The 27,525-nt window shown below is 43.2% G+C and overlaps 1 protein-coding gene across 1 annotated transcript in view; it reads left to right on the top strand.

Annotated features, from left to right (window-relative positions):
* The window catches only part of fcho1 (FCH and mu domain containing endocytic adaptor 1), a 253,690-nt gene that overhangs the window by 62,743 nt on the left and 163,422 nt on the right, over nucleotides 1–27,525 (top strand). The window contains exon 2 of the mRNA XM_084310518.1: nucleotides 1,615–1,668. Coding sequence (XP_084166644.1) covers nucleotides 1,642–1,668 — 27 coding nt within the window. The 5' untranslated portion in view covers nucleotides 1,615–1,641. The remainder of the gene's footprint in view (nucleotides 1–1,614; nucleotides 1,669–27,525) is intronic.

Genomic DNA, 27,525 nt, shown 5'->3' on the forward strand with positions numbered 1-27,525 from the left:
TTACTTGATTAAATACATTCTTTCATTTGATTTCTGAGGATTTTCATGTGAAGAAATAAAAGATCCAATAATTTGTGCAACAGTCACATAAAGAGTTGTGTCCTCAGCTGGTGAACTCAACATGCAACAGTCACATAGAGTTGTGTTCTTAGCTGGTGAACTCAACATGCAACAGTCACATAAAGAGTTGTGTCCTCAGCTGGTGAACTCAACATGCAACAGTCACATAGAGTTGTGTTCTTAGCTGGTGAACTCAACATGCAACAGTCACATATAGTTGTGTTCTTAGCTGGTGAACTCAACATGCAACAGTCTCATAGAGTTGTGTTCTTAGCTGGTGAACTCAACATGCAACAGTCACATATAGTTGTGTTCTTAGCTGGTGAACTCAACATGCAACAGTCACATATAGTTGTGTTCTTAGCTGGTGAACTCAACATGCAACAGTCACATATAGTTGTGTTCTTAGCTGGTGAACTCAACATGCAACAGTCTCATAGAGTTGTGTTCTTAGCTGGTGAACTCAACATGCAACAGTCACATAGAGAGAGTCGTGTTCTTAGCTGGGGAACTCGGCGCTCTTGGAAGCCTTGGCATTCGTATTAAGCAGAACAGTGTTGGAGAGAGGGATGCTTTTATTTGTCAGCTGAGGTGCGGTCGCTCCTTTCTGTAAATGCTTGAATGACGTTCTCTGATTCCGCAGAGCCGGCGTGCCTAGAAGGCGCAAACGCTTTCAGAGAGTGTTTCATATCTAAGAATATTATGAGGGTATTATTGTCCTGTTGTGTCAACATTTCCAAGTTGCATAATGTTCACAATTGATAAGTAACTTGTGTTCCGCTGGGAAAGACCATTCATCACTGCATACAACTTGGTTTAATCCAAACGTCCATTCAGAAACTTTGTATTATGAAATCAAATCTCCATCCCTCCTCTCCATCCCTCCTCTCCATCCTCCTCCCTTTGCTACCACATAGTGTTCCACCACGTCTCCCCTCTTCAAATCTAAATGTTAAACCTCTCCACCTCCTCTGCTCTCCTACTTGTTCTCTCTCCTCTCTCCCCCTCCATTAACCCCTGTCCCCTCCCCTCCCACCTCCTCTCCTCACCACAGAATGTTCCACCATGCTCGTTTCTGCTTCTTTTACACACCTGCTCGCTTCTTTCTATCCCATTAAGCCGGGTGTTTTTTACGTGTGGTTCAACTTCAGAGAGGTCCTCCTCAGAGTCTGAAAGGAAGTAGATTCTCTGCTCCAGCCCTCTGGGGAGAGGGAGGGAGAGGGAGAGATGCTCTCCTCTAATGAATAGATGGAAAAAGAAAGAGAGGTTGAAACGGCAACTCCGTCAGCTGATTGGTTCTAACACATATCTCTCTTTTCCTCTCTCTCTCTCTCTCTCTCTCTCTCTCTCTCTCTCTCTCTCTCTCTCTCTCTCTTCTCTCTCTCTCTCTCTCTCTCTCTCTCTCTCTCTCTCTCTCTCTCTCTCTCTCTCTCTCTCTCTCTCTCTCTCTCTCTCTCTCTCTCTCTCTCTCTCTCTCTCTCTCTCTCTCTCTCTCTCTCTCTCTCTCTCTCTCTCTCTCTCTCTCTGTTTCTATCTGTCTTTTTCATTTAATAGATCGCTGTAAACCCCCCTTGAGTGAAGATGGCCTTCTTTCAGAACAACTTCTGGGTAAGTGATAAAGATGACGATAACTCTAATGTGGTCAATATGATGATGATGATGATGAAGAAGCATATATTCTCACATACTACAATTCTATTAGAAACCATTATAGGTCTTAGAGAAGCAGGCTTGTGACGGGAAGGTGTCAGACTGGTTGTACTGGGCTGCTCCCAGGTGTACTGTGAATGTGTGGAACTTGTACACTCACTCACTCACTCACTCACTCACTCACTCACTCACTCACTCACTCAGTCTCACTCACTCTGTTTTATTATGATCACGGGAGGTGGTGATTTGGTCTTTGACGGGTGCACAGGATGGGCGTTCCAGTCAGCCCAGGGTCTATACTCTCTGTACTACAGTGCTCACCTCATGCACCCCGTCTGCGCTCTGCATTGGTTATTTATATCCGGTGGCTGACCTTCGTGGGCAGAGACACTAGAGACCTCTTGTTTGTGTGAATATTCCCAAACTGTATGAATAATTCATCCTAGGCACACAAACCCCGCTCGGCCGACTCCTTCTCCTACGTAACAAAGATACAGTACATTCCTAAAAGGAATATTGAAAGCGACAAGCTTTAGCGGCGTCCTTGTTGCCTAGCAACATGGGGTTGACAAGACGGCGGCTCAGCAGGTGTGTTCGGGGAGGTTTAAAGGGCCACTCATACGCAGGTCCATTCACCTCTGAGTCATCACTGAGGCACGCACACCTTTCATGTCCTGTTGTCTGTTCCCACTGGACTGCCCCCACACACACACAGGAAATTAGGCCACTTCGCCAAATGCGAGTATTTTTTAGGTTTAGCGAGTGATTTATGAAGACCACTCGCCAGTCTGGCGACTAGTAAAAAAAAAAAACATTCTGCAATCACGGTCACTGGCAAACGGTGCGGTCTTCTGAGTGCTCGCTTTAGTTGACAGTGCCACGAGAGCACTGCACAAGACCCGCGGACATATAGAATGTTTAATAAAAGTTCCCGCAGTACTGGCCAACCCGCAGACATATATAATGTTTAATAAAAGTTCCCGCAGTACTGGCCAACCTGCGGCGGACATATATAATGTTGAATAAAAGTCCCGCGGTACGTTAAACACAGCAGAAGATGGAAAACAGACAGACTGACCAACGGGGAACTGCATCCAACCCTAGTACAACCCTCGAGTCTAAGGCAAGGACACATTTAAATCACAGATGTGTATGTTAGTCTATTGGAACTGTATACAGTAGTTGGCTTCTAGTTAGCGTTTTAGCTATATAGCTGCTTGCTAGCTAACATTAGCCCTGTGTGTGTGTGTGTGCTCAAAGCAGCCAGCCCCATGTTAGCCGTGTATCTGTTATGACTATAATGTTTCCAAAAACGCACCGGACTACGACGTAAGGTTATATGTTTTATTGCATGCTCAACCAGTGCACAACAACACACCAACCGAACTGACGATACCACAACACTGAGGGTATTTCACAGCCCTGTCGTCCAGCCCAAGATGCATCCAGCTGCAGGACCGCAGAACCCATACGAGGCTCCTATTGTCCAGCCCACCGTGCTGTCTTAAAGGCACAGTGAACACCGTTGTGATGCCTACCCACCCAGATGCATACACAACATTGACACGGCTTGACAACCGAGGTTCAAAGTTAACTTGATTGATTGATTGAAAACTTTATTAACAGATTGCAGAATGTGTACAATACAGTACGGCTCAATACACATAATTGTTAAGGGGATGCAGACCAGAGAAAGACTTTTGTCTTGTTTACATCAGGGTCCCCCATTTTCAATTCATCATAACATATGACATACACGACATACAGATAGACAGTACTGCTACATCTATACATTTCACATCTATCTATACACTTCACAACATACTTCGGTTTTTTTCTTTCACTGCCCAACCCAGTCCAACCCAGCATCTTTCACTGCCCAGTCCAGCCCAACCCAGTCCAGAATAGATCCCTCTTTCATGTATATATGTTTTATGCTAATATTGTGAAGAGTAGAGACACTGTTATTAATGTTTTATGCTAATAAATATTTTAAAGAGTAGAGACACTGTGTGATTATTACTATGATTGAAAAATCTATTTAGACGAAGACATACAAAGAAGTAATTATCACAATTAGCGATTTTTTTTGGCTGGTAAAAAATCTGTTTGGCTGGTAAAAAAAATCAGCTACTCGCCAGTTGGCTGGTAAGCCAAAAAGTTAGTTTCCTCCCACACACACACACACACACACACACACACACACACACACACACACACACACACACACACACACACACACACACACTGAAAGCCGCTTGTCTTTATATGCCTCAATAATGCAGGAACTGCTTCAAACATCTCCTCCAGTGGAGGACACACAGCTGTTTCCTCTTCAGTAAGGCTACATGATGGACCAATCTAACTCTGTGCTTCTTAGCTAACTATCCGTTCACGCTGCACCCGTGATTGGACAGAATCCCAGAGGAGGCGTGGCAAGCGCTGAAGAAAAGTGAAACTTGTTGTTAGTCTTGTACACATTCATGTATTTAAAATACATATGCAAATATGGCTGAGATGCCACTTGTTTCATTCAACGAGTGGAAGTGAAACGGCTGTTATCTCACTCCTGTGGATAATGTCTGTGCACTTGTTTTAGAAGCAGAAAAAGGGAATGTGAACGGAGAGATTAAAGCTAGATTGTGCTAAAACTAGACTTCCTAATCTACACAGAGAGATTAAAGATAGACTTCCTAATCTACACGGATAGATTAAAGCTAGACTTCCTAATCTACACAGTACAGCCAGAGCGTCACCACTGCCAAAAAAAAATGAACGTTCTGCATTACTCATTGTCCAGCAGCGTGGCTACAAGCGTAGAACTCCAGACTCATGATCGCAAGATCACTGGTTCGAGTCAAGGCCATTGTCGGAAAGTGGTGTTGTTGTCCAGCAAGGAGCACTCTGTCCTCTAGACCTGGTGGTGGTGGTGTTGTTACGGTGATGGGGCCACCATACAGCTGCGAGTGCCATCGTTTGGATGAGACGCTAAACCGAGGTCCTGACTGAATTTAGTCGTTAAAGAATCCAGGGTACCAATCGCAAAGGGGTCTCTGACATCCACCTAATCACCCCCCTCCCCTTAACACTTTGAGTGCCAACGACGAGATTTCTCGTTAGTTCATGCCAACGAGAGATCTCGTTTTTGATAGTTTTTTTTTATTAGCAATTTCCATTAATATTTCATCAATCTAGCCTCACGTTACCACTGGGACTCTGTCTGAGCTCCATTGGGAAAATACCGCCCCTATCGTCTCTCCGGATGGTACTGCACCCCTTCCTGCTTCCACATTTTACTTGTCAGACAAGTAACCCGAGACGATCGAAGTCATTGCCGAGCCGCAGAACAGTGGAGAATGTGTGTTTACAGTACCCAGCGTTGGATCAATAAACACGATCGATATTTGGAATGGCGATCAGGAATTGGAATAATCTTTTTGGAGAAGATCTGAGGTAAGGAATCTATTTTACCAGTCTTGGGATAATCAGAGCTTTTTTCACCTATATATCAACGTGGGCCCTATGTATGTGTGCGTGTGTGTGTCTGTGCTGATCAGGAAATGGATAATCGATTTTTCAGCCCGCTTCTATAGCGTGCATAAGTACACATATACTATCGATAATCTAGCGTTTATTTGAAAACGATTCATAAATAGGCCGAAAAATTACAACGTTTTTTGTGTATTCCAGTATATTCCAGTAAAGGGCGATTATCACAGAATCTTCTAAAATTGTCTGGAACTTTCATAAAACGAGCGTTTTTCAAAATGGTATAAAACGGAAATGAACCGATTAAAAAAAACAATCCGTTTCGACAATGTTGACTGCAAATAAGTCATTGATAAGCGACGGCCATATTATACACATAGCCATAATTTAAGATATAGTTTATGCGTTCGCAAATATGAGAGCTCTATCATTGAAGTGGGTGGTGGCACGCACCGGACCCGTGGCACGGAAAGTGTTAATTGGTTGATATTAGGGATGTCCGATATTATCGGCCTACCGATATTGGCATTCAAATGTAATATCGGAAAATATCGTTTTTTTTTTTTTTAACATTTCTATAACCTTTATTTACCCAGGCACGTAAGAACAAATTCAGATTTAATTTATTGTCAAAAGTATGCATAATGTTGTGTTAATTCCACAACAAGAGATAGAATGTTAATTACCTGAAATTATTCATTTTTTTGGGGGGGGGGGAAACCCTGCATATATTGGTATCGGTTGATATCGGTATCGGAAATTAAGAGTTGGACAATATCGGTATATCGGTATCGGTAAAAAAGCCAATATTGAGCATCCCTAGTTGATATCAGTCCCTGTCTCCTGAGCCGTTCAGCCATTGTGTAGTGTGATGTGTGCTTGGTGCCAGTGTATGGCAGCCATTGAGCCTGTGTAGCCCAAGGTTGCGTGCTACCAGTGGTGGTGAAGGAGGCAATTTCCACCCTACATTGTGGGGAGCGCTTTGGGTGTCTAGAAAAGCGCTATATAAATGTAATGATCATTCATTCATTACTGCCACTTTGTGGGGAAAGAGTGATTGGTATCAGTAACATCATTACAGAATAAACCAGAGCCTCTAGGTCAGGGGAACATTTTCATGTTCTTGGTATCTGATTCTAGGGACATCTATGGATCTCAGGGAATATATTACCAGTGTCAGAAATATTGTGTCTGTTACTAGGGTTGAGTAAATTGTAATTAACCAAAGGAGAATATAATTTTGTTGGTGATGATTGAACAGAAGGTTTTGTAGATACAGTACTGAATTCTGCCATCCAGACACATGCTATTTGAAATATGAATATAGAATATCCAATGGCAGAGTTCAATCTGGATTTAGTATCACCAGGCGTGATTCACAAACTGTGAATGAAATCTACCGGTACTGTAAGTACAGTTACTTTTTTATAATGTAAATTTCTCCACCATTTTTCATCAGATTGCAATGCCGTTTTTTGCTAGATGTTCACAGAAAGGTATAGAAACTAACTGTTCTGTTTTATGGCAATAATGTTCAGGTTTGTGCAAGATAATCCTGAAAAATAAGAGTAAATAAATAAAAAAGTAAATCCAGAAGTCAGATGATTGACAGGGGCTGGCGTGAGCTGGGTAGTGTAGTTTTTTTTATTCGAAAGCCCATCGAAAGCCCTGGGTCTCTTCCTTCAAAAGACTACACTCACTTTTGGCTCACGTCAATATGCCACGGTTTCCGACTCAATGCCATGAGATTTCTATAATCTTATATTTCACTAATAAAACTAACTAAAATCATTGGTAAACAAACGTAATGCTGAAAATATACACTTCGACTGCTGTCTTGACAGGGTTAGGGTCTTTACTCTTGGCTACATTTGAAAAGAAAACGCAACATTAATTCATACATTCGGTAGACACAATCTGCGCCAACAACGTTTATATACGTGTTTGCTCAACAACCGTTGAACGCCAACCACGTATATATACGTTATTTGGTCCGTTTTTCTTTTCTTTTTGATTTTAATATTCTATTCAATGTCACGGACCTGTATGTTGCCGTTAAAAGGCATACTGGGACCCCGAGGGTGCAGTACCGGCCAGATCTTCCCAGGTGGCAGTATCGAGAGTGCAGTAAACCCTGTTCCAGACCATGTGTTACGTTTAAACCGCTCCGGGTGCAATTTTCTTAGTACAGGGAAGCCTAGAGGTTCACTCGGTCGTAGGCCTGCCACGATAACACATTTTGCTGGGCGATTAATTGCCCCCGAAAATATCGCGATAAGCGATATTATTGCGACCGGTTAGAGAATTTTTTTTGGAGAAATTTATTTCCCAAAACTTTTATTTTGAAGCCCACCGCTCCGTCTTTTCCGGTGTTTTAGACTTTTATTTTGAAGCCCACCGACCGGACCGGAAGTATTGTTGTAATTATCAGGTACTTTTTTAGTCCCTGCTCTGTCGTGGTTCCAAGCGAGTGAGATGCATGCATCTTATTGGTAGAAGTGGTACCAGAAAAGTCACGTGAAACACTGCAGACCACTGATTGGTCAGAATAGAGACGAGTCACTCGTTGGATAGTCTGAGGGAGTCTGAACCAAAACAGAACGCCGCATAGGATTTCATAATCATTATGTTTGCAGCAGGCACAAGTGCAATAAACAAAGGATACAGTCACTGTGTATTCTGCCTCATTTATTGATTAAACAAAACCGACATCAACACAATTTGCCACCGAGCGGAGAGTTTAGTCTCGCAAAAAGATCGCTGACTTGTTAAGGCTTGTTGTTAGGTTAGGTGCTAATGTTGTGCTAGCGTTTTAGCATGGCTATCGTACATAGCGTGATCAATATAACTCGCTATTGATTGTTTGTATGAGTAACGTTAATGCTAGTAGAATAGACACAATGAGGGGTAACGTTCTAACATAACGCTCTGTAGTAAAGCCAGCGGCCCGCCTCCCAACACGGACAGTGACTGAGAAGGGGCACTGGTTCCGCCTCAAACAAACGCGCAAATACAGTAGCAATTAATCGCGCCCGTCAAAATCATTGCATTCATTTTAATTATCGCGGCAATTAATCGATTTATTGCTTATCGCGGCAGGCCTACTCGGTCGCATTGAAAAGTGTCCGGGACACGCGATGCATGTGTTGTGCCGGATTATGTCGTGGACCAGATGGACATCAGATGGACCAGATGGCGATCAAACAATTGGAATATTCTTTTTGGAATAGCCCCGGTCAAAGGTAAGGACTATCTGACGCCAATTCCAGCTTGATCGTATAATGTTCTCATACCGATCCAGCTGATCAGCGTGTATAGTGTTCTAGGGCTGACCTTCGAAGCTTTTTTTGGCAATCGAAGCTTCGGGGCCGAGCTTCGATTTTAATTCGAAGCTTTGAATTCTTTTTTTTTTTTTTTTTTTTTTTACTATTTTTTTTTTTTTTTTTTTTTTTATCTTATGTTGTGGGACTTGTACAGCAGTTTCGTAAACGTTGTTGTTTTTAAATGTGCTCTATAAATAAAGTGGGTTGGATTAATTAATTAAGTAGCCCCTTTCGTGACTGACGCATACAACAAGGTTTCACTCGGCTGTGTGATTTAATTCAAGGTGGATCGCTGTTGTCGTTTGAACAACTTCAGATTTCATGGGAACTACCAATCCCCCAAATCAAGAATGTTTAAGATGAATGAAGTAAGATTTTGATTATTTGAAATATGGCCTGTGTAGACTAAACTATGCACAGAATTATGTCAGTCTACAAGGTCCGGATTCTACATGGTCCGGCAATGTAGACCTTGTAGACTCCACTACAGACCAATTATCAGTGAATGTTCATGCATTTTTAAGAAGGGCAACTTCCACAAAAAAACAAAGAACTCACCAAAACATCTCAGTAGCACCTTATCTAAATGTTATATTTCATATATGGAGATTCATATTTATTTATGTATTGCATGCATTTCTACATTTTATTTCCTATTTTGTTTATTCATCCCAGTATCTTTCTTTCTTATGTGTGGAATTCTACAAGGTGCGCGCACACACACACACACACACACACCTACACACACACACACACACACACACACACACACACACACACACACACACACACACACACACACACACACACACACACACACACACACACTTACATTTAGTCATTTAGCTGACGCTTTTATCCAAAGCGACTTACAAGTTCTGTACGACAAGACAGCAAGAAGGGTACAACTCTATCAGCTGAGTAACAATGTTCATCAAAGTGTTGCGTGTTACAGTGTAGGTTAGTTTATTAGGACAAGTGCATGACAGTAAGGTTAGTCACGGTTAGATTTTTATTTTTATTTTTTTTTATCATTTCAGATAATGGTTGAAGAAGTGAGTCTTTAGTCGACGGCGAAAGATTGGACGGGATTCGGCTGTCCTAACACACACACACACACACACACACACACACACACACACACACCTACACACACACACAAATCGAAGAAAAAAAAATAAAAATTGAGATTTTTTTTTTCTTTTTTTTAAACTTCGATTTTTTTTTAATGTTCGAAGCTTGTGCCATCGAATCGAACGTTCGAAGCTTCGAAGCATTTAAGACAGCCCTATAGTGTTCACAACAGCACTACACAGCAGCCTTTGATACAGTCGACCACTGCATTTTGATCGAAAGGCTGAGGCAGTGGGCTGGCATCACTGCGAGTGCGCTGGACTGGTTCTCCTCCTATCTGCAAGATAGGAGTTTTTCTGTGTCTACTGGCACTTTCACATCCGAAACTGCTCCATTGTCCTGTGCTGTGGCATGCCCCAGGGTTCTGTGCTGGCTCCTACTCTGTTTGCACTTTACATGCTCCCCCTGGGAGTAATCATTAGTCAATTCAAAGAGGTCTCTTATCATTTCTACGCTGACGATATCCAATTATATGTCTCTTTCAAGCCTGAACATTCTGACAAATGATCTGCCCTCTTTGACTGTCTGACTGCTGTCAAGGATTGGATGGCAAACAACTTCCTTCAGTTAAACGCAGAAAAAACGGAGGTTCTTATTATAGGCTCAGAAAAAGTCACCTCAGAAGTTGCCACATGCATGGGCACCCTCTCAACAACTCTGAGGCCCAAGCTCAGAAACCTTGGTGTGATCTTTGACCAGCAGATGCACTTTGATCACCACATTAGATCTCTGACACGTACCTGTTTTTTCCATCTACGAAATATTGCCAAACTTCGATCTGTTGTGTCCCAGGTAGAGCTGGAAATGATTATTCATGCTTTTGTTTCATCCCGCCTGGACTATTGTAATTCCCTTTTCACTTGCCTCGATGCATCCACTTTGGGCCGGCTACAAATGGTCCAAAACACAGCCGCAAGGCTGCTGACTAGGCCCATCAAATTCAGAATTCACTTTAAGGTTCTGGTCATCACCTATAGAGCACTCCATGGTCAGGCACCTGCCTACATCTGCGACCTACTGCGTCCATACACCACGAACGGATCGCTCAGCTCTGATCAGGGCTTGCTGGCTGAAGAGAAAAGGGGACGAGCATTCGAAACCGTGGCCCCCAGGTTATGGAATGCTCTGCCCTTGGACCTTAGATCTGTGGTCTCTGTAAACACTTTTAAAAAGCAGCTAAAGACTGTGCTGTTTAAACAGGCGTATGGCGAATTATGCTCTATGTAAATATTTTATGTCTTTTTTGTCTGTTTTGGTTTTCCTGATCTTTCACGTTTTTTATTTTCTTTTACCATGCTGCTATCTTTTGCATTTTATTGATGTTTTTACTATGTGAAGCACTTTGTGACCTGGTCTGTGAAAGGTGCTATATAAATAAACTTTACTTACTTACTTACAACGAATGCCGTTACTGGCAATCAAAGCATCAAGAAATTACCCCCCCCCCCCTTTCATGCATTCATGATGAAACATAATACCTATTATATACATTTGATTTGGAAATAGTAGCGTGTCCAGGGATGAAACGCCAATGCTTTTAGTAGAATTCACGTTGCGCCCTATAACTCAGCCTCCCAGGAATTAGCCCGGATCACTCCGAAACTATACTTATATTCACCACGGGATAACGCGCAAACGTATTCATGATTTTTTTTTACATTTTTTGCATCTTGGACAGAAGATAGTTACTGTCAAATGACCATAGTATTGTATCCATAGCTATAATATAGAATATAGATATAGCTCTACAAACAAGGTGACGCACTCCTGTCTTTTAAAGCGTGGCCTAGCTAGAACAGGATAAGGATAATAGCTGGCAGTGAATGAGTTAAAAGGTAACCCTGTGAGGCCAAAATAAAGACATTAGCAACTTCAGAGGCCAGAGGGTGGGACCTATAAACACATGAAGGGTGCCGTGACTGAAAAAAAGGTTGAGAAACGCTGGTGTGGCTCTTTGTGGTACCATAGTAATTTTTGTGGCTCTTAGTCGCTGACAGGTTGGCCACCCCTGCTCTAGGTGGTGGTGTACACATACTGTAGGTGGAGAACTGACAATTTCCCCTACATATGTCATAGAAGAAGATCATCTGACTTGCATGGCCTTGGGCTGTGAGGAATAGCTCAGTCTCTTTGAGTGTGACTATAACGCAGGTCTCAGTGTAAGGGAAGATGGATTTCTGCACTACTAAGTGGAGGAGTAGAGTAAAGGAGTGGACCCCCCCCTCTCTCCTACTTACCACCTAGTCTGAATCAGCCGTTCCCAGTGGTCTCTATCTCTCGGTCTCTCTCTATTTCTCTTCTCTCTCTCTCACTCCCTGTCTCCCTCTCTCTCTCTCTCTCTCTCTTTCTCTTTCTCTTTCTCTTTCTCTTTCTCTTTCTCTTTCTCTTTCTCTCTTTCTCTTTCTCTTTCTCTTTCTCTTTCTCTTTCTCTCTCTTTCTCTCTCTCTCTCTCTCTCTCTCTCTCTCCCTCCCTCCCCTGTACACCTTGTGCAGCTATTTCAGGTGTGTCCTACTTCTACCGTGCCCCACTGTGCAGTGAGGTGGAAGAAATATGAGGGAAAACTGAGGAAGAAAAGTCTCACCATATGAATCACGGTTGAGGGAGAAATGGATCCCAGCCAGAAATTCTATTCTGTCACGGAAATGGGATTGACATACGGAAATGAGATTGACATATGGAAATGAGTGTTTATAAACTGGAGGGTTTTGGGGGAAATTGTAGGTTCTCTATTGTTGATGTTGGTATCAAATATGATGTGATTTTCTATTGATATGGGTTCTTGATTTGTTTTTCTCCCTTGTGTATTGTTTGTTTAATGGTGTGAGTCTGAGAGAGAGAGAGAGAGAGAGAGAGAGAGAGAGAGTGAGTATGTGAGTGCATAATGTTTTGTGTGGTTGCTTACAATGTGTGTTTGTAAGGAGCTGTGCCCAGCCGTGCGCTCTGTCTTTCCACGTGTTGTTTCCCATTTGCTTTTGATTGCATGGCGCGTACGTTTGTGTGTATACACAAGTGTATCTTGTGTTGTTGGATGTGTGTGTGTCTGTGTTCCCTGCTCTCTGTCTCTGTGTGTTTCTGCTGGTTGACCACCAGTAGACCATGTGATCTGCCAGTTGCTGCCTGGAGGGGAGGGAGGAGGGGGCGTGCAGGGAAGCAGCCAGGCAGGCAGGTTGGCCAGCACACAGAGAGAGAGAGAGAGAGAGAGAGAGAGAGAGAGAGAGAGAGAGAGACTCATTGCCTCTCTCTGAGATAGAGTACAGATGCAAATGGGATAACTCAAGTGTGTGTGTGCACTCACTGATACTATTCAAGTACACCTGGGAACTAATCTACCATAGAGACGCCTGTTGGAACTAAATGTCCCCACAGATCCCCGCCTTGTCCCTGGGCTCAAGAACATCTGCATGAGACCGGCCACCTGCACACAAAGCCTCCTGTTCCCCGTACGCCACGCTGTCCTTTCCCCAGGAAGAACACAGCGCTGTGCTCGCAGTCCAGAAGGGAAATGCCCATCTGCTGTAATTAGGTGCTTCCTGAACTTAGTTAATTAAGTGACTGTCTGTCCTTGGGAATAGAATGTGAGGGTGGTGGTGGTGTTGGGTGGTGGGGGGAGTATTTAGCCGTCAGGGCTATTCATCTTCTTTTTACTGCCACAAAATGTCTCCTTTGGAGATAATGAAAAACCAATCAATCCATTTTTATATTTTTTTAATACAAAAAATGCAGCTATGCTCACTGCCCGGGGGGGGGGGGGTGCCCATCTGTCATAACGAAATGCAGCCTCATGTAACGACACAAGTTAATTAATCAGTTAAGTCATCTGAACAATCTCAACAGAAGTTCCCCCTGTGGAGACACATAATAAAGATACCAAATGATGTGGTTTGAACAGGGGTTTTAGTCACTGTGCTGTCATAACTATGCTGCCTGTATCTCATATTCATATATGGTGCGTTTCACAGGCCATAAACACCACTCATCCTCCTCATCCTCAGGCTGTCTGTTGCTTGATTACCAACACCGTTTGGTTTCATAACGGCTGGTGTTTTCATTACATTGAGACGTGATGTAATGAAATGCAACAAACCCCTGACATGACATTTTTCAACAAGACAAATGTTTGTCAGACATTGCAGGGTATTGTATTCCATTACAACATCATCATTGGGACAAGTCGACCCACATGGCACAAGGCAACATCAACCCAGAGGAGAAAGCTGGTGGTGGCTCAGGTTCGGCAACAAGAGGAGGCAGACAGATGCGCAAAGGCAGTCTCACAGTCCAAACAGGGCCAATGGACTAGCTGGGAAAACCTGGAGCATCGTAAGCTCACATGGAAGGATCTTTGTGAGATGGAAGGAAGCCAAATCAGCTTCATCATCAGAGCCACCTATGATGTTCTCCCCACGCCCCAGAAAACCTAAACCAATGGTTTGGAGAAGATCCTTCTTGTGTGCTTTGCCAAACCCCCGCAACACTGAGGCACATCCTCACCGGCTGCAAAACCAGTTTGTCCCAAGGGCGCTACACCTGGAGACACAACCAGGTCCTAAGACAACTGGCAATCACCCTGGAAGTAAGGAGAACTACCAACAATGCCCTCCCTCCCCCAATGCCTAGACACTCAAACACCACTTCTTTTGTAAGAGCAGGACAGCTCCCAGCAAAGCCATCTGCAAGAGTGGAGGCAACCCTCCTGGACACTGCCCGGGACTGGAGAATGCAGGTTGACTTGGACCAGAAACTAATCTTTCCGCCTGAGATAATTACAACTAACCTCAGGCCGGACCTGGTCTTGTGGTCAACCTCCCAGAAGTCTGTATTCATTGTGGAACTAACTGTACCATGGGAGGCTGCAGTTGGTGAAGCATATGAACGTAAACGACTGAAGTACTCCGACATAGCAGCCGAGGCAGAACAACGCGGCTGGCGTGCCCAGGTGCTTCCGGTGGAGGTTGGTTCTAGAGGATTTGTTGCCATGTCCACAACCAAGCTTCTTAAGGGGATGGGAGTGCGAGGACAGGCATTCCGACAAGCTGTCAAAACACTGTCAGAGGCTGCCGAACGAAGCAGCAGATGGCTATGGATTAAGAGAAAGGACCCCAATTGGGCTGCAAAATGATCATCGAGGGGTAAAAGCAGAGGGGGGCACACCTGGGACGCCAGGTAGGGCTGGGCGATATGACGATATTATATAAATATCGGGTACAGTTCATTAACGATACACTTTTTTAACGTATTGTGGATATCGTGATGTTTTGCCCAAGAGGATTGTGTCGCGTCAATCTGGTCCACACCCGTTCAAACTTTTGAACAACGCCGCCCCCACACACACTACTGCATCAAAGTTACTAATTATTATTAACAAAGGCATTCGTTTTGTGGCATTAACGTTATATAGTTAGTTACACGTTCAATAACATTAGCGTATTTACCCAAACATAGCAACGTCCGATGACGACATAGATAGCAAGCGTTACTGTTCATATCTCAGCCCGTGCGGAGTTGTGCATGCCCATTCTGCGGTCTGTTAATAAAGTTTTCAATCAGACAGATGTATGGAAAGGCTTTTATTATAACATTCGTTGCAATAAAATCATTATGGCTTGTTTAGTCATGCTGCGGTGCGCTGGTAATCACTCGTCTGCCGCAGGGAGCTGTTGTTGTCGTTGAGCTGAGCTCAGCTCTCGTCAAAATCAATTGCGGAAGTAAAAAACGCATAGAGCTTGCCGATTGGTGCTAAGAACAGCAGGGCGGGTTCAATCGGTGTGACGTAATTTGCAGACTCGACTGTCTATCAAAATTATGCTGTTGCCGGCTGAATGATCGAATGAATGAGAACGTTATTAACGATTGCAGAATGGGTACAATACAGTACAGCTCAATACAACAACAGTGGACTGGGGGATGAAGACCAGAAAAAGACTTTCGGCTTTTTTACATAAGGGTCCTCCATTTTCAATTCATCAAAACATTTAGAGACATACAAATATACAGTAGTTTCATAAAAATGCTAAAATGCTATTTATTGATTGATTGATTGATTGATTGATTTAAAACTTTATTAACATATTGCAGAATGGGTACAGTACAGCTCAATACATACAATTGTTAAGGGGATGCAGACCAGAGAAAGTCTTTCGTCTTGTTTACATCAGGGTCCCCCATTTTCAATTAATCATATTTCATATCTAAATCATATAATATCTCATTGCTAAATATATGCAATATATAATCTAATAATCCAATAATCTAAATCTAATATATAATATAAAAATGCTAAATGCATGGGTATTTTATTTAGTCTTTAATGTTAGCTTGCAAACTCAAATACTGTCTTGGTAAGCCTCATAATGAATTGTTTGGGGAAAAAAATAAAAACATCGTGATGTGTATCGTGTATCGCCGAAAGGTCAGAAAATATCGTGATATCATATTTAGGCCATATCGCCCAGCCCTAACGCCAGGTGTTGCCGTTGAGCCCTTCGGAGGTGTCGTGGGCCTGTCAACGAAACACCAATGAATGAGGGTGCCCACCTGAAGACCCCAGTGAAGCTTTTACCACTACCCCATTCAAAAAAGTGCTGATTATCTAAGGGATTGTAATATCTAGTCCTATAAACTCAAATCATCGTCATCGTCATCGTCATCGTCATCGTCATCGTCATCATCGCAGACGTGTCGGTGGGCAGACAACAGGTGATTGGAATCAAAGAACAGGTGATACTCATTAACTCATTGGCTGCCACGCTGGGAACGGGATATGACTATGTGCTGCCACGCATTAAACCTAGTAGTTTTGTAGCACAGGCCAAAATCTTGTAGCACGAGTATAAAACGTGTTATATTTGTAACAGTCACAAATGTGCCTATTGTATTTGTGTTATTTAGTTGCAGTGCCATGTTTGGTCACTAAGTGGTGCTCCATTGTTTGTACCTGATGTAGCTACAGGCTTAATTTGTGACTTCTTCACTTCCTGTTCCACCTGACAGCAGTCCGACAGCAGCATGATTTTTTTCCATAGCCTTTGTTTGCGAAGACGCTCTCTGATTGTATTGTATTGTACCCATTCTGCAATCTGTTAAATAAAGTTTTCATTCATTCATTCATTCATTGGCTAGCCCGCGTACAGCGAAGACCCTCTCTGATTGGTTTAGCTCCGAAGGGTCTCTTCCGCCTTGTACATATATATTCTCTGCTTCGAAGTGGTTATGCTTTGGCCCTCTTTCGAAGTGGGTTATGCTTAGAGTTAGGGTTAGGGTTAGGACATTTCTATCCCAGAGCCCTTCGGAGCTAAACCAATCAGAGAGGGTCTTCGCTGTACGCGGGCTAGCCAATCGGAGAGCGAAATTAAGTGAAACGGAAGCTTAAAATGTTAATAAACTGACCTGGGGGCAGACGGGGGCCAACTCTATCTTCTCTCTGGCACTTTCATTCTGTTTTCTTGATTTGATTATTTCCTTCTTAACCTCTTTCGCTTTCCCGCTCTCTCTCACTCTCTCTCTCCCTTTCTCTCTCACACACACACTGATTCCTTCTGACTTTCTTTTTTTCTTTCCATGTGTCTTTCCCTTCCATAAGCTGTTCTTTCTTCCTCATAATTCTTTTTTTATTTGGACTCAAATTTCTCCTGATAACTCATCCCATAATTGCACTCTTCCTCTCCCTCCTTCCCCCTTCTCTCTCCGTCTTTGCCCTCTCCCTCGCTTCCTCTTTCTTTCTCAGCCGTTCCTCGTGCATCTGTTCGCTGCCCTTCTAGATCAGATTATCGGCAGTAAGGATAGAGGCCCAGTGTTCTGCTAGATAAAGGGGTATTTCATTGAATTTGCCTCCAGGTTTCGTGGCCACATGCAAACGTCCTGTGGACTGCTGTGGCACTGGGTGATACTCTTGACTGGGCAGAAGGAGAGGCAGTCACTGGACTGGGCTGTGTGTCTGTATATGTGTGTGCACCTGTGCATGCACTATTGCACTATTGTGTCTGTACCTGCCTGTGTCCATCTTCCTTTGCAGTCTGTAGTCCTGTGTGTGTTTGCATTTTAGTCATTTACTGTATCTGATGCCTTTATCTAAAGTGACTTACAAATTTTGTAAAACGAGGGTAAGAGCGATTGTTCCGTCTATCAGTGCCGAACTTGAGTGCTACATTCCGAGTGCATAGTATATATACATAGTAACATAGTAGGTAGTAGTATAGACATAGTAGATACTAGTAGTGTTAGGGATTTCCTTCCCTCGTAAGTCCTTGAATTGATATAGTATGGACCAGCTGAACCAGATATATTCAGAGCGACATAGTTCTATTTCTCACTGAGTCTTTATTGCACAGAGAACACAGAGAAGAAGCGCAGTCGCCCTCCACGGGGCTCCCTCTCTCACCAGCATCAGTCACCAGCATCAGATCCCATACACATGACATGACAGCGATTTATATACCCTCTTACTTGCATTAAGAGAAAAGGGAGGGGTGTGTGTGTGTGCGTGTGTATGTATGTGTGTGTATGTGTGTGTGCTTGTGTCCAATTGCCATAAAAGGGAGGGGTGTGTATGTGTGTGTGTGCGTGTGCAAATATGTGTGTGCGCTTATGTGTGCCTGTATCCAACTGCCATATATGGCCTGGCCCGAGATGAATCCGACCATCATCTGCCCCTCGTGTGTGTGTGTGTGTGTGTGTGTGTGTGTGTGTGTGTGTGTGTGTGTGTGTGTGTGTGTGTGTGTGTGTGTGTGTGTGTGTGTGTGTGTGTGTGTGTGTGTGTGTGTGTGTGTGTGTGTGTGTGTGTGTGTGTGTGTGTGTGTGTGTGTGTGTGTGTGTGTGTGTGTGTGTGTGTGTGTGTGTGTGTGTGTGTGTGTGTGTGTGTGTGTGGACATTGTAAGTGTGCGGTCACTGAAGATGTACATTTAAGGTATGAGGGTGCGGTCACCGAACTCTACAGCTTGCACATTCCAGAGTGGGGGAGACATTTGCTTTGACCAGAGGAGTACATAATAGTAAGAGGCGGTAGGAAGGTTACATTTTCTTTTATTGTTTTTTTATTCAAATATTGATTGAAAAAGTGTGCGCGCCCTGGGGGACACAATCTGTAAGGCAGGCTGCTGACAGCTAAGTGCTAAGCCTCTGTGACTGCTATGAGGGCTGTGGTCTGGGTGTGGAACGGCTGGCAGGGTTGCAAGGGGTCAGACCTTGTCGAAGGTGGTTGAGAGGAATGAAATGATGGTGGAGGTTGCCATATCAGGAGAGAGTAGAGAAAGTCTCACGCATGAAACCCACCAGGCTCGGGCGCAAGGCGTGAGATCAGAGTTTCAGCGGACACCAGAGCTCAGCCTGCGGCGAGAATGTGCTGCCGCGAGCGGCATCGCTGAGCTCTGGCTCTGACTACATGCAGTCACTGAGTGTTGTTGTAGCCAGCGGGTAAATCGCGATTTTCTTTTATTTGTTTGTCATGACAAACCAATTACATAATCCAACATATGTGTAAAGGCACAACATATTCCAGTTAACGGTATATTTTTTTAATGATTTGTTACGGCGTAGTCGTTCTATATGAATTGAAAATGGGGGACCCTGATGTAAACAAGACAAACGTCTTCTCAGGTCTGCATCCCCTTAACAATTGTGTGTATTGAGCCGTACTGTATTGTACCCATTCTGCAATCTGTTAAATAAAGTTTTCATTCATTCATTCATTCATTCATTCATTCATTCAGTCAATACTTCCATGCGTATAAATTGAGGAAGCGAGCGAGTCCGCGGCCGCTCGCTCTGGCTGCCGCGGCAGCGCTGGATAGGGGGGCGGGTCACCTGGCGGTCGCGGCCAATCAGAGGAACCCGGAAACCGAATTCCGTTGCGGAAGGTATACACGCGGACAGGGCGCGTAGGTTGCATCTGAATGAGTTGGAGTGGGTGGTTTGAGGTTTAGCATAAGAGTTAACGGTACATGTATCCAAACCGAACCGTCTCAGTACTGGACCTTCAGTTCTTTACGCGATGTCTACCGAACGAATGCAACGGTACGTTAACCACTAACGGAACGCATGTGCAGAACCTTTTTTTGCGTGCAGAATTTCATAAAAAATTCCAAATTCACCCCTTCCCAAAATATGTTTGTAACACAGCAGGGTCATCATTACTGAAAATGTTCATCCTTTTCTTGTTTGCCAAACACACACTCACCCCCACACCAACTTTCTTCCACGCAACTTTCACTCACAGCACACAACATACTTTTGCTGACCTCCTCTCCAGTTGAGCTGCTGCAGTGTTTAAAGGTCCCCTATTTTATAAATGGCCTTTTCCAGTGGTTTGCATTGTTTTCTAGCAATGTGGGGTTGTACTAACACTGACTAGATGTGAAATCTCTACCCAGTCCCGTTTCTTCAGTACAACTGAGACAAGAACCTCCCCCACTGAACCAAGCCATTCTGAATTTACGCCGATCTGTGATGTGTAAGAAATCTGATCTGCACAGCTCCTTCTGTGGTTGTAGCCACCGCCCACAATCAACAATTCGAGGAAGTTAGCGTAACATTGAAATTATGAGCAAAACGGGCAAGCAACAAATACGTCCTTGCACTCATTTCCTAATAATATCGTGCTCCATAAGCAATGGGCGAAGTTAGTTTTTGGATTTTTGCAAAGACGAAGGACTTTATAATGCTGCGTTGATTTCCTGGCTGTTGCTAAAGAAGGGAGCTAGCCTGTACCAAGTCTTCGGGACCGAAAGAAAGTATCGAATCAGTAAGTACATAAGTCGTAATTAGTTAATTAGCAGTAGGACCTCGTTCATTCATCCGTTTGTGTCAATAGTGTATTAACGTTAGCGTTTGCGGTACTCATCCGTGTGTGTGTGCATCAGTGGCGGCTGCTGACCAAATTTCTTGGTGAAGCACAAACTATTATATTATATATTAAATTATATTTTCAAAACATCCCCAAGGCTGCAACACCCCCATTCCTCCCAGGTATCAGGCTCCTCATTCGCTTCCATTCATTTTGGGGACCATGTTTAAATATCATACTACTGAAGTATAAACAAACTATACTGCTGTGACGATTTCAATAAAACAGACCATTCTGAGTCAATGGTACATGCTTGTACAACTGTACAAGCAAAACTGTACATTGGAATATCTAACATGTATTTACCACCTTCCTCTGCACGAGGCCACAGATGGGTTTTATGTAACACAAGGACAATTACGTGGGTAATTCGAAAGTAAACACACGCATTTCAGCCACACACACGTCACTAACACACTGGACGCAGCGGCCCAATATATATATATATTTTAAATCCACTCACCATTTGATGTACTTTTTTACGAGGAAATAGTGTCCCTCCCATCTGATCACTTGTAAATTAAATCCATCCTTCAATATTTTCTGATGAAACGTTCAATGACCTCGTCTGCTTGCAAACAGTTGCAAATCCAGCAATGCAACAAACAGCAGTCTTTTGTGATCTAATCGATCCTTCATTTGCGTGAGGATGCTGTCGAAATCCACTAAACATTGTTCTGTTGATGCGTGACACATGTTCCATTTTCGTGACTCCAACTCCGACAGGTGGTCACTCAGACAGTCACCCAAGCGATTGCCAAAGCAGTGCACTCATCAAAGCTGTGGGCACCTATCCCATCTTCCTCTTCTTCTTCTTCCTCTGGGTGAACGTTTCGATGACTTAGCTATTAGCTCACGTTAGCTACAACAAGTTAGCTTACAGTCCAAGACTGCACGTTCACGTCAATTACACTACTTCAACTGAAATATATATATCATCAAACGATGCACAATAAGTTCATGAACAATTGAATAAAGATCTTATTCTCGATGTCAGTCTCTTTCAAGGCAAATTGCACACAGTCAGTCTCAGTGGTGAGATGATGACAGAAAAATCTAGAACATTAGATGGCTATTGACGCCACAGTCAATAGGGTCTAGCTGCAGTTCCGTATCATTAGCTGGCACCATTCTCTGATTGGATTTCAAGGCTGTCAACACAATGTGGTACGACATGAACGCCAATCAATCAAGTGCGCTTTGTCTCACTACCCGCCTTTTTAAAACTCAAATAGCCTATTTTGACCAAGCCGTGCAACTATTTTAGCAGTAAGTGATTGACAGCTGGCCATTACTGCAGTCAGGTCAGAGAGCTCAGAGCTGACGCTTGAACATTTTTGAAGAAGAAAAAAATTCACTGGCATTGTTTTTGTTCAAATTCACTGGCATTGTTCAGAGGAAAACATTTAGAAGAAGAAAAAATTATATATTACTAGTGAAGTACTGCCTCACTAGTTGTCATGCAATAACCTCCACTGGTGTGCATGCATTTCATATGGTAGTTGAAGCTGAGCCATTGGCCATTGATTCACTGTCAGGGTTATATTTATTATGGACAGAAGTTGTCAAACCATTACTCAGCAACTGTCAACTGTCTGCACATGTGTCAATAGTGTATTAACGTTACTATTTTACTGTCGCGTTTCTGCGTTTTTCAGTTTTCCTCTGTGCTAGCGTATCAACCATCTCTTAGGTAGGCTATAGTGCAGGTGGGTGACTGTCACTCAAAGCACATTGCGAGTATGGGCGGAGCCCAGCCAAAAATGGCTTGGACTTTGGAAAGGGAGAAAGTGGTCCACCAAAGTACTTGATTAAAAATACAAAACAATGAATTTTATTGAAAAAAAAACTTACAGATGTGTTCCATAGACTCAGAGGAATTGTGTAAAATTGCCCAAAAAGTGAAAAATAGGGGACCTTTTAAATCCCAAATATTTTTCCTTTTTTGATATGAAATCCTCTGCCATTGTCGTGTAACATGTCATCTCTTCTCTAGAGCCTTCTTTATATTTCTCTTGGTCTGTATGGTCTTTGTGGTCTTCGCTGTCTGTATGGTTTTCATTGTCTGTATAGTCTGTATGGTCTGTATAGTCTCTGTATGGTCTTCATTGTCTTCACAGTCTGGTCTTCACAGTCTGTGCGGTCTGTGTACATTGTATATTACTATTGCACTTTACTGTTACATTTGCACTGTGGTTGGTTGCCATACTTATTTTTGTTGTACTGTGCTGTATAACTGTATAATGACAACAAATTTGAATCTAAATCTAAAAATACATTAAATAAACTCAGGCTATTAGAAAAGATTACTGCATAGAGATGATCAAAGTTCAGCTGGGGTAGGCAGGGCTTCTGCTTTGGCTGTAGTGTTCCGGCACAATATCTTATCTTAACGATCAATATCTTTTAGCATAAGAGTTAGTGAAAAGGATACAAAGAAATGGACCGATAGATGGAGGGGAGGTTACCATGGTGTTAATTACGCTGGAGTCAATGGAGAATAATGAGGTCCAGAGAACGGCCGGCCTTATGGGTGGGAGTCGGGTCAAAGGATTGTAGGAGAGAGACCCCTGTGGCAGACTGGGAAAGGTCAGGAAGTCACCCACTAGCACCAGCGAGGTGCAGTCTTCTGGGAAGGAGCTTAAAATCATGTCCAGCTCGTCTGGAAAGTGTTGAAGGGGACCTGGAGGCAGTAGAGAATAACAGTGGAAGGAGAGATCAGGTATTGATATTATACTTATAGTGCCTCTGCCACGGGTCTGGCTGTGTTGAGAGAAGTTGTAAGCTGTAGATGAGGCTACAGGTTTTTAGATTCGATTAAATTAGATTTATTGTCATTAAGCACAAATACAGTACTACAAAAATAAGTTTGGCATCTAACCAGAGTGCATATGTAACAGTAAAGTGCAATAGTAATATACAATGTACAGGTGATTAATATATAGACTGGATATAAAAGATATAAATGAGTACTACTGAGTAATAGTGCTATTCAGATGTATGCACAGTGTTAATCTATTCTGTGATAAAGGTATAAAGACACTATGGTAGTAAGTCGTACTGGCCAGTGGTATAACTTGTAAAAGATATGTACAGATACAGTATCTATCTACTAGTTTGTAAAAAAGGATTATATGCATAATGCAGGTATATGCAGACGGATGTGGATAAATATATATACAGTAAATATAAATCTATATGATATACAGCATTATTGAGCATGCCTATCATACAGAGCTATATTATGGGTAAATGGACTGCATTTATATAGTGCTTTTATCCAAATCACTAACTTTTTGCCTCACATTCACCTGTTCACTCACACATTCACACACCGACGATGGCAGAGGCGACCATGCAAGGTGCTGACCTGCTCATCAGGAGCAGTTAAGGGTTAAGTGTCTTGCTCAAGGACACTTCAACACGTTGTTGGGAGGAGCTGGAATCAAAACGGGAACCTCTGGATTACCAGACGATTATCTCCTGAGCCACTGTATGGGTAGACTATAGTTGAGGTAGGTAGTTATACAATGTAAGGCAGCTGTGGACAGTGAAAGCAGATGGTGAAAGCAGTAGGCAGGTATAAATTGAGTATAGGCAACAGAGTTCAAAGTTCAGGTGTGGTGGAGTTCTCTCTCTCTCTCCCTCTCCCTCTCTCCCTCTCTCCCTGCTAGCTGCTGACTGTGCTGCAGCATTGTGTTGTGTGTCTGGTCTCAGCAATGGTGCACCTCCACCTGGACCCAGGAGGCTTCCTGCCATTAATCAACACCACAGCCCTGACAGCTCGTGTGGGTGTGTTGTGGTGTGGGTGAGGGTGCGTGGTGTGTACTGTATGTGTGCGTTTACTCCTGCACAGAACATGTCTTAACCCTCCACCTATACCCAGATTTTCCAGCTAAATCAGGCATTTGGTCACAAATGTGGGCGACAGTGGCTCATGACGTCTGGTAATCGGAAGGTTCCCGGTTCGATTCCCGCTCCTCCCGGGCAGTGTGTCAAATTGTCCTTGAGCAAGATGAGCAGGTTGCCTCTGCCGTTGGTGAATGTGTGAGTGAATGTGAGGAACATAATTGTAAAGCGCTTTGGATAAAAGCACTATATAAATTTACCATTTACCACAAGCCTGTTCCTCTAACCATTAGGCTACTATTGTTTATATACAGTATATTTTTATATATATACTGTATATATATATCCTCTCACCAGGCCATCATTGTAAATACGATTTTTTTTCTTAATTGACCTGCCTGGTTAAATAAAGGATAAATAAATAATTTAATTAATATATATGTGATATATGTATATCACATATATATACAGTATATAATTATAATTATATTAGCCCACACAAAAGCCTGATGAATCAGTTATGGTTTACAAGGGGAAACAAAAACAGGGCAGCTTGGTAGGACCGGCTTGTAGGACCTGAAACCCACGTCATGGTATATCATTATTATCACATTTACCTTGACAAGAACCAGTGCACAAATACCACCTTCTCCATCATACTCTGTCGCCATGTCTGTAATCTTTGTCAGCATGTCATTGGTTGTTGTACATTCAGTTGAATTAAAGGGCCACAGAATGAAATGGCCTATGCACTGGAGGAATGTGTTTACCAAACATACATATGTGGGTACTGTACAGTATGTCTAGATGTTCAGTATGTGGGCCAGTCTAAACCCTGGAGTGATCTGTCTGGTTGGAGGAGACTGAGGGACACTGCTCTGCGCTGGCCCCTCACTGGACCACTAATTATTGTGAAAATTTGGTTTTCCAGAGAATGCGAAATGCAATGATTAAGACACAGCCTAATGGGGGATAATGATGGCCATGGGCCATCAGTAATGCTGGGATAATGATGGCTATGGGCCATCAGTAATGCTGGGATAATGATGGCTATGGGCCATCAGTAATGCTGGGATAATGAGAGGCTATGGGGCCATCAACATTGCTGGGATAATGAGAGGCTATGGGGCCATAAGTAATGCCGCAGGCCGTGGCTATACTGCTGTTACTGACACCTCTCTGCCATGGGACTGTCCATTCAGCTCAATACACACTGTCCGCAACAAAAGCTATATGAGTCAGCTATACTCTCTCACGCCACTGACTGAATGACTGGCAGGTTGACTGGCTGGCAAGCCCGCCAGCTAAATGGTCTGGCTTTCTGGCTAACTGGCTGGCTAGCTGTCAGTCTGGCTGTCCGTCTGGCTGTACGTCTGGCTGTCCGTCTGTCTGTCTGTCTGTCTGTCTGTCTGTCTGTCTGTCTGGCTAGCTGTGTGGCTGTCCGTCTGGCTGTTGGTCTGGCTAGCTGTCTGGCTAGCTGTCTGTCTGGCTTGCTGGCTGGCTGACTGAGTGAGGGAGTGACTTGCTGTCTGGTTTGCTTGCTAATTGATTGATTGAAAATTGTATTAACAGATTGCAGAATGGGTACAATACAGCACGACTCAATACTCACAATTGTTAAGGGGATGCAGACCAGAGAAAGTCTTTCATCTTGTTTACATCAGGGTCCCCCATTTTCAATTCCTCATAACATATATTACATACATGACATACAGATAGACAGTACTGTTATATCCAGACATTTATGACATACCACATCTGCAAATATCATATAGACCCTGGCGTTGGAAACTCTGATTGACTCGATGGACGCCAAGGGGGCGCTGTTTACCTTCTGGTTAGAACGCCAACGCTGTAATGCAATGGGGAGAATGCCAAACTTGCGAGTGCTAAAACTATATGAAATATTATAGCTATGGATCTAATAAACACGTCGATTGTCAGTGAGTCTCTTCCAGTAAACATGCAAAAAACAAAAAATGTTCATACATACATTTCCGTTTTATACCGTGGTGAATATGAATATAGTTCCAGAGCGATTCTGTCTAATCTCAAGAAATAAGAGCAAACCGCGCTTCAATGTGGATCAGCGTTTCCGTTAGAACATATTCGTGCCGGTCTGGGTGTCCTGCAAGATTTCTATCACCGGACATATTCGAGATATTCCGGTCAGAGTTTTAAACAGCAGTCTATTATAATCACATTTTTATGAGCTAACGAATTCCGTTATAATTGGACATGTGTATTAATTACATCAAGCGAAGAATGAGAAATTGATTTGCAGAATCAAATTACTATCTCTCGCCTCAAGTTAGTGCGATACGCTACCAGCATCAAGCTCCCGCCCCGCAGGCTTGCGCTGCAGCAGCTCTGTCACACGCACCCCCAAATGAATCTCGAGTAGACATTGCTTCACCTCGTTGTATCAGACACGTCACACATATCATAATGTTCAACTTCACACACAGCAAACTGTAGTTGATCATCACATTGCCTCGTTTGCTAGCTCGTCGCCACATGCAGAGACGACGAGCCACATGCGTGTAGCGCATTTGTTAATTTCATTATAGGTTATAGCCTACATTTAGTTATAATCAATAATATGCATTACTATGTGACACGGCAGTCAACCAACAGTTGCATATGATTAAAAATGTCAACACTCACTCACCCCGTCTCTCGTTGTGCCTATCCGTTTTGTACCTGCGACGGCTGCGAGAACAGCGACTTTAGTTGCTGGTTCGACTTTAATAGATCCCCATTGGAACAGGCGAGGCTCGCAACGGTAGCAGCAGACTGGGGATGCTCTTTGTGGTTCAATCAATAAATTAATAGTAAAAGTACGCTCGACATTTTTGTTTCTTTTCCGCGGGAGCCACCACGGCATCAGCGTCAGCGGTCTCTGTGACTTCAAGTTCAGAAGACTCATCTTCGTTGTCATTATTAGACCTGCTTGTGCTTGGTTTCATGAAATATTTACTAAGCTTAGCTTGTTTCGCCATCTCTCTCTCTTCCTCGTATACCCGTTTGTCGTTATGGTGGCCAGAGCGTGCAGGCTCAAAAAAAAAGAAAAATAAGTTTCACATCTGAACGGCGCCATCCTATCAGAGTGAAGCAACAATTAAACTGAAAATGGAATTATTGTTTCGTTCATCGCATAGGCTATTTAATTTTAGCCGATT

The sequence above is a fragment of the Notolepis coatsorum genome (assembly GCF_963971535.1).
Source record: "Notolepis coatsorum genome assembly, chromosome: 3".
Classification (NCBI taxonomy): Eukaryota; Metazoa; Chordata; class Actinopteri; order Aulopiformes; family Paralepididae; genus Notolepis; species Notolepis coatsorum.